Raw genomic sequence first — 8,096 nt, 5'->3', positions numbered from 1 at the left:
CAGACAATCGTTGTTTAAAATAGCCAGATCCAGGGAAGGCTTCTTAAGGAGAGGCCGCACAACTGCTTCTTTCAACGGAAGTGGAAAGAATCCCTCCCTCAAGGAAGCGTTGACAATCATCTGGATCCAGCCTTGTGTCACCATCCTACTAGCCAAAACCAGCCAGGAGGGACACAGGTCCAATAAACAGGTGGAGGAACTCACAGCTCGTATCGCCTTGTCCACTTCATTAGGCATCGTGAGTTCAAACTTGTCCCATACAACTGGACTAAGACTTGCCCCAGTCATCTCCGTTGATCTTGCCCAGTCAAGAGTCAAGGACAGTCTGGATCTGAGTGATTTTGTCCATGAGAAACTGATTAAATTCATTGGCTCTACTTTGCAAAGGCTACACCACTTCTCCATGTCAAGGAGGGGGTGGGTCACCCTAAACAGGGTGGCTGGATGAGATAAAGTTGTCTTTGCTCCTGAAAATTGCTTTCACACAATCTTCTTGGTAGGATTTTGCTTCTTGTTGTTCCACTAGTACATTAAAAAAAAAATCAACATAGATAATAATGCCCCAAGATGACAATCTTTTCCTTGCCAATATATTTTACATTTTGAAAGATTTCTTAAAATTCCATTAATTCATTTTAAAGATGTATTTAAGCTTTTAATAGTGTATAATTTCAATTAAGAAATTTAATTCAGGAAATAATATAATTTATTAAGCTTTCCCTAAACTTTTTAATGTTCTTGGCACTTTTGAAATATTGAACTACAGGGGACTTTAACAAATTCAACTACTTGTGTCCAAGCAACTAGTAAATCCCATAGTTTGGAGTTTAATTCGCAGCCAAGTTTTTTAAAATAAATAAATAAATAACGCGTTAGAGGAGTTTTTCTAGAAAAACTACAATTCATTTTTTTCCATGATTGCAACACGGTGCAACATGACACACCCCACCCCGAGAAAACGGTGTAAACTATGCAAGATATGAACTCATTATATCCCAATGCCTTTGGCTTATTGTCGTTTATAGGTTGTCGTGGCTCCCGTTCTCTCCCCTTCCTCGCTCTTCACACTGCCCTTTTCAGCCGCCCCTCCTTTGTTGCCACGGGCGCCGGAGTAGAAAGAGACAGGAAGTGTTATTTCTGACCAAGCATTGTCAAGACTTATTAGCATATCCGGACGGTCTGATTAGCAGTACGCACGGTGATTGGCTGAAGCTGGAGGTGAGGCTGTGGGGTGATTCCGGCAGGCCGTAACTGTCGGTCATTGATGGGGCTCAACTCCGGGAGGCGGCACGCGGAGGTTTTATGCGTGCACGTGATTTCGTTTGCCCCGAAAAGTATCGCGCGTCTACCCAGGTCTTTTCGCGGCTTTATAATTTATTTATTTTTCTGGATGGCGGAAGGAGAAAAAAGTTGTAGACGTTCGCTTGCAGGCTGCCCCGGCTTAGTCTGCTCGCGGAAGTAAAACGTCCGCAACGGTAAGAGTCGTGTTCACGCATCTGAGGCGTGAAAAGCAATGGAATGCTCCTATTGCCAGCGACTTACTAGTGATAGGAATCGAGCAAATAGTTTTGACCTTCGAAATAGTCCTCCGAAGTGACACAAAGCACCTAACCACCACTTGCTTTGGCGATAATGCATATACCACCCGTTTATCTGTTAAATTCGGGATATTTTTTAAAAAATGTATTACTAAAACCTGGGCAGTTCGGATGTAATAAGATGAAAGCAGTAAAGGGAAAAATCAATCGGGATCCTTGTCTTTGGGATATCTATAAACTTTAAAAATAATGCTAATTTTTAGGCACATTTAATTGGAGTGAAACATCCAACAGACAAAGGATTTATTCATCAGTAAAGCAATGTATACTTAAGAAAATATGCTCTCTCCTCCAATCCGATATCTATTATTCGAACGTGAATATAATATGTACCTCGAGAAGAGAGTAATCTACATGTGCTCTGTCATCCACGGAAGCTGGCTGCAGTCGACATTTTTGACCGTAGAAGTTCTGCCTAAAGCAATTTAACCCTGCTGTTCTCGGGTCCTTTTGGACCCGGAAAACAATTTTGAAACCCTGTAAAAAATATTTGACTATCTTTAGCATTTTTTCATTTCATTGTGTTTAGAAATATTCAAACGTATGCTAGTGAAAAAGTATTTTTTTAAAAAAAACAATTCCTGTAGCTAAAACCAACCTTTTTTTACTCCAGGTCTAAAAGGACCGCGAGGTTCAGAACAGCATTAATACATTCTCAAAACTTTTAGATCATTGCCATGGCTGAAAGAATTTAAAGGTATATGTATCAGACAGGATTTTAGAAAAAGCCTGGTCCTTTCCCATTAAGTTCGCATCTTTGGAGTTTGCGAGTTTTTTCGTATTCTGATTTCAATTCCCCCCCCCCTCCCAAATAAACGTCAGGAAGCCAATTGCTTTGGGAAACTACTACCAGGGAAGGATCAGGGCTGGGCCACCCCCTGGAAGAGTTGCATTTTTAGCATACTGTAGTCATAAGTGTCCCGCAGATACTTGCCTGTTATATTTGAAGATGAACCTCAGGTGGGAGGAATGACCGCGTGTAGATAATCTTTTTCTCAGACTAGAAATTGTTCATGGGGTAAATGAGGTCCTTTCATGTAACAGTAGAATTTCAAGGCAGGTGCTTGAGGCAGCAATACTCTAGCACGATCAGCATTTTAAGAGCCCAGTTGGTGGCTCACTTATAGACTCAGCATTTATTTATTTTGGTTAGAGATGCTTTAAGACTGACACTGACCCTAACAGAAGCTTTTGGTCTGAAGTCTGGTAAGAGACCACTGCAAATATGGTGCCCTCCTAAAGCCGCCTTTGAGCAAGAAAACGATAAAAAGGTTGGGGAAGCTTTTAGTGGGGGAAGGAAAAAAACACGTCCTGCCTTCTGTTGCTGCGGAACTTGTCCTGCTGTTTGCTCTATTTTAAGGTAACCGCCTTTAAGAGTTGCCAACGTTTATAGTCGTTTTGAGCGCTTTTGGCAACGATCCCACTAGCTTTTGGGAGGCTAGTTTCAATTACCTGTTGTTTTTTAATTGCTACTCTGGATGGGGGAGGGGGAGATAGAAGAGAATTGAGTTCTTGATACTCCCACGAGCGGAATTGTAAAAGGAGATACCTAATCGTATTTTACTCACTCCTCCACGGCAGCCTGCGAATTTTAGGACTAGCAAGCAATCTACTGCGTTAGGGGATGCTGCAAAGATTTCCCATGGCTCACATAGTGGGATGCGAGTCTATATTTGATAACTTCCCCTCCTCCAATCAATACCAATGCGCATAAGGCCCTCCCGGGTGGATGTTGCTGAAGAGGCGGAGCTGCGCGTTGATCCTGCCAGCAAAATCCGGTATTGCCTGTGGTCACTTGGAAAGCACAGATAAGCCTCTCTCTTACCTTGCCTTGCCCCACTGCAAGGGGGTGGCCCTAGAAAACACCTTATTTTAACATACGGGCTATAAATACTAGTCTGAGGTAGAGACGGGGCGAAACACTGCGGGAGGACGCACGCGGAGCCGGCTACCCGCCATAGGTAAGGCAACTCTTGAATCTCGCTGTGTGTTGCAGGGGCGGCAACGCGCTTTTTCCCCCTGTTCTCTGGCTGCCTTCCATTTGCTGCTTTGAATGGAAAGGGCGACCAGGCGATTCTTTGAAATAGAGCCTGGGTTTTCTCGGCTTGCGAGGAATACATTTGGCAGAAGAGTTACTTCAGACTCCCCCCACCTCACCTCGGCGACTTTTGCATTGAAGGAAGTTTTATTTGCACGGCGGGAGGAAGGCAGCTGCGAGCCAAAGCGGAACTTTACTCTCTGGGTGGAGCTGCCAGTCCAAAGGCGCTGTTAAATAGACGCGCCCGTGTGCCGATATAAGCATTTTCCAACGAAAGGAAAGAGAGTGAGATTCTGCGTTGGCTGCTCGGCAAGAAAAGGGCTAGCGTTGGAGCGATGTGGAGTAGGAGGTGATATGGCGAAATGGCTACGGAGGGGAAATATTCGAGTGAGGTTCCGCTTGCTCCCGCGTGTAGAGAGATGAGGACAACGGTTATCTCAGTACTTTGGTTGTGCTTATACGTGCTTTCCTTTACCGGTGTATTTACAGAAATGTGCCCAGCTTAATTCGGGAAGCCGTGGGGAGTGGATTGTATTAATGGTACATGAAGATTGGGATGAGAAGGTTTTTCCCCCCTCCAATAGTTTATTTTAGGCATAGAAACAATAATACAATTATAAATTGGAGAAGGAGCACTGTGAAGAAAGGTGTGAATTTTAAAAGAGCCAGGCATTTGATGAAAGGCAAGGGCTTAAACCAGCGGGGCAGCCAAAGCTGATGCGGCATGGGTTTGGGGCAAGGCACGGACTGGTCTCAATCGCCATCTTTTGTTCTCTTTTACAGCCACTCCTTGCAGCAGAGACTTTCTTACGCTGAGCCTGCACTGCACTGCACCTAATATTTGAGAAAGAAAGTTGGAGAAATATCACTTAACCCTTGGGAGAATATTGTAGAGAAAAGGAAAACGGCGGGCTTTCTTTTTGGAAAATAAATGTAATTGCTTGACAGCAGGTTTTCTCACCAATTCTATCTTAACAAAGCTTCCTTAAGGGTGCTTCTCTCCTACTTCCATCACAGTTGGACAATTTGCTTGCTCATAGTGCGCCTTGCCCAGCAATCAAGATGATGCAGATCTGCGACTCTTACAGCCAAAAACATTCCCTCTTCAATGCAATGAATCGCTTTATTGGAGCTGTTAACAATATGGACCAAACAGTGATGGTGCCCAGTCTTCTTCGGGATGTGCCTCTCATGCTGGATGAACTGGATTCAGGGGGTGGTTGTGGAGAAAGGGAGCCCCAATTGACCCCCAATGGCAGTACCTATTGTTCTTGCAGAGATATGTATAGTCACTATATGTTGCTCAAATCCATTCGCAATGACATTGAATGGGGTGTATTGCAACAGGCAAATGAGGAAACCACTGGAAGGAAGAAGGATAAGCTGAATGGGAGCTCTGGTGCTATGGACATAAGCCGAGGAATTCCTGAAGATGAGGTGGAGGAGGATTTAGAGAAGCAATTTCATTATCACCTGAGTGGGCTTCACACTGTGCTCTCCAAACTTACCCGCAAGGCTAATGTACTTACCAACCGCTACAAGCAGGAGATTGGAGTCAACAACTGGGGGCACTGAATCAGGGAGGAGGGAAAGCACTGCCTGCCTGTTCTGGTGAGAAGTAAAAAAAAAACACCACCAGAAATAGGGGAAATAGCTATTTGGAAAGGGCTACGGTATGCAAAAAATAATTGTGTGTGTGAGAGCAAGAGAGAGGGAGATTTAAAAATTGTAGTACATCAAGGTCAGTAGTAAGGGTAAAGTGCAGTATAAAATTTTGTTTCTTGAAGAGGAGACTACAAAGATAAAGTGAAAGGGACTTTTTATTTTAGAATTTTACTGTTGACTACTATAACCTTTTAAGGAGACCAGGTGATAAATTTCTGCCTCAGCTAGCAGGCATAACTAGGCAGCCAAGTATAAAGTTTCCAGATTCTGAGGACTCAGGATGATGTATAATGGCCCTAGCCAGATACTGAAAGAGTTTGTTGTAATTTTCGGGAAACTGCGCAAGTGCATGGGGTGGTGGCAATTGTAGAGATGATTGTATCACTTCTTTCCTGATTTTGCACTAATTTTGTAACGTGTGTGGCTGTATGTAAGAACCTATGAATTCTCTGCATGCTATCAGAATTGTAGACATCTTTTTATCAACGCACAAAAATTATATTAACATTAATTTAAACACGTTTTTAAATATACAGGGCAAACAATTATTTTTCATTTTTAGATAGAATACTTATCTTTCCTAATTGCATATAATTGGTGGAGATGAAACTGCAAGTATGCTACTTAAATTATTTTTTCAGTGGATAGAGCCAGTTAATGTCCACTCATGTTTCAGTGGAAAGAGTAAAACCAATTAATGTGTGCTCATATTTCACTGGAAAGATGGGGTCCCATTATTGTACATGTATTGAAGATTATTTAAACTTTTTTATTCAGAGGTGGAATATATTCTAAAGATATATTGACTAAAGTTGATGTATGTTTGTATACTATGGCTCCACTTGAATTAAATGCTAATGTTTACAATACAGGAACTCTAGGTATTCTTTACAAGAGAAATTACTCTTTAAATGGTTTTAAACAATTTATTCAAATTGATTGTAGGAGCAGCATTTTTGGTTCACAGCTATTATTCCATGAAGCAGATGATCCATGGAATTGCATTATATTCCAAATTAGATTGTTTAATTTATGAATATGCTGACTTTCTTTGATTAAATTCAAAGCAATGCAAATAGGGTTTCTCAGGGCGTTTTTTTATCTGAGCATTACATTTTCAGACCTTCCGCATAGTGGCTATATTGTTTGTTTTCCATCCATCCTCTCTTCTGTATCAGAGAACACTTCTTAGAACTCATTTATGTCCCAATAAATCATCTGTTTATTGGTGATGTTGACTTTTTTAAAGGTAAATACTCAAGTCCTCTTTCTTGATGTAGTATGAAAGTATCATGTTTTTCAGACTACCTAATCAGTCCTACACTTGAAATTTATTCTGGGTTTTCTATCTATATACTAGTTAGATTCAACCTTGCTTAGGTTTCTGAGCTGAGGCAAAGTAGGTCAGATATTGTAATTTTTGTAAATGATTACCCATTTTGTAGTAAATCAAAACAAGATTAAAATTATTCACCATCAAGATATACAAAATTATCTTTCCATACAGTATATACTCCAAACTTGTTTTTTAAAGGTATTCATCTTACTAATACATAATCAAATTTACATTGCCAAAATTGTGCTTGCAATAAGCATTGTAAGTTTATCAGATATAATTTATTTTACAAACAACACAATCCTTTGAGTTTAAATTAAGATTTTGAACATTATCTTTGAAATAATTATAATACTGAAAGAATAGGCATAGTTATTTTTCCTTCTACTGTATCTAGACTTATAATCAGTCTGGAGCAATAGTAACATCCTAACTAATCCATAATCATTTCATACCTTTATACAATAGGCTTATTGTTTGGTCCTTTCATGGCTACCTTTGTGCATTGTGTGATTTTTAAACCATGCAATGTTAAAATATATAGAGATAAAAGGACCCTTCAAGATACAATTATAACTTTTAACTTGTTTAAAATGAGGTACTATTGCATATGTACTGCCCTGGATTACATTATGGTTCAATGGCAGCGAAAAGATGATTAAATCTTTAACCAAGAAGAAAAAATTTTTAAAGGTATTTCTAGATAATTTTAAAAAATAAAATGGCATAAAAGGAAATTTAGATTTACTGTAAATGTTTTAAAAATTTACAGGTAAGATAAATTGAGCCACTAAGCTCATTTGATTTACAGCAGGGATGTCAAACTTGCAGTGTCATGGCAGCATCATGTGACATGACTTTTTCTCCCTTTGCTAAACCAGGCACGGGTGTGGTTAGCGCATGACAATTCTAGTCTGCGAGTTTGACAGCCCTGTTTTACAGGATACTTTCCCACAGAACAAAAGGTGTGCATTCATTTTATTATTTTAACACGGTTATATCCTAGAGCAAACAGATTAGAGTCTTCAGGTTTCTAATACACATGTCAGTAGCAACACAATACAATTGTCCCGTTTATGGAGCATGTGGAATAGGTATGTCATCAACCCAAATCCTAAATGTCTTGCACAAAGCTTTTTTATGCTAAGTAATATATGTTTAGGATGTTTATAAAATTAATCCCTTTTCATAGTCCACAAAAGAATCCCAAGCAAACATGCATAACGTTGTATGTATGCGACAATACTTATAAAATTTGTAAAATGCATAACTTACAGATTTTTAAAGTACAAGGACCATAACTGATGATGTGATGGCTTTCCATGACACACATCCTTAAACCTGCAATTTTGTACTTTGATTTCCAGCAGTATTATTAAACACTGGCATTACTTTTAAGTTGGCGTTATCATGCTACAAGTCTTTTCTTGCCCTAAAACCCCCAGCATTATTCCATTCT

At 40.1% G+C, this 8,096-nt stretch overlaps 1 protein-coding gene across 2 annotated transcripts; it reads left to right on the top strand.

Moving 5' to 3' along the window:
- The first annotated feature begins 3,262 nt into the window (after window positions 1-3,262).
- On the top strand, window positions 3,263-6,170 carry MID1IP1 (MID1 interacting protein 1). Of its 2 annotated transcripts, none has more exons than XM_070750577.1 (2): window positions 3,263-3,559; window positions 4,420-6,170. In XM_070750577.1, the coding sequence occupies exon 2, from the start codon at window positions 4,699-4,701 to the stop codon at window positions 5,209-5,211; it is 513 nt and encodes a 170-aa protein (XP_070606678.1). In that variant the 5' UTR covers window positions 3,263-3,559; window positions 4,420-4,698; the 3' UTR covers window positions 5,212-6,170. The 2 variants fall into 2 exon arrangements, with proteins under 2 accessions (XP_070606678.1, XP_070606679.1); XM_070750578.1 differs by lacking the exon at window positions 3,263-3,559 and adding an exon at window positions 3,828-3,985.
- Window positions 6,171-8,096: the final 1,926 nt, after the last annotated feature.

This window comes from Erythrolamprus reginae, chromosome 4 (assembly GCF_031021105.1).
Source record: "Erythrolamprus reginae isolate rEryReg1 chromosome 4, rEryReg1.hap1, whole genome shotgun sequence".
Taxonomy (NCBI): Eukaryota; Metazoa; Chordata; class Lepidosauria; order Squamata; family Dipsadidae; genus Erythrolamprus; species Erythrolamprus reginae.
This window is presented reverse-complemented; position numbering and strand designations above follow the sequence as displayed.

Excerpts from the sequence above, each read along its gene's own strand:
- MID1IP1 (XM_070750577.1), top strand. The coding sequence starts at position 4,699 with ATGATGCAGATCTGCGACTCTTACAGCCAAAAACATTCCCTCTTCAAT.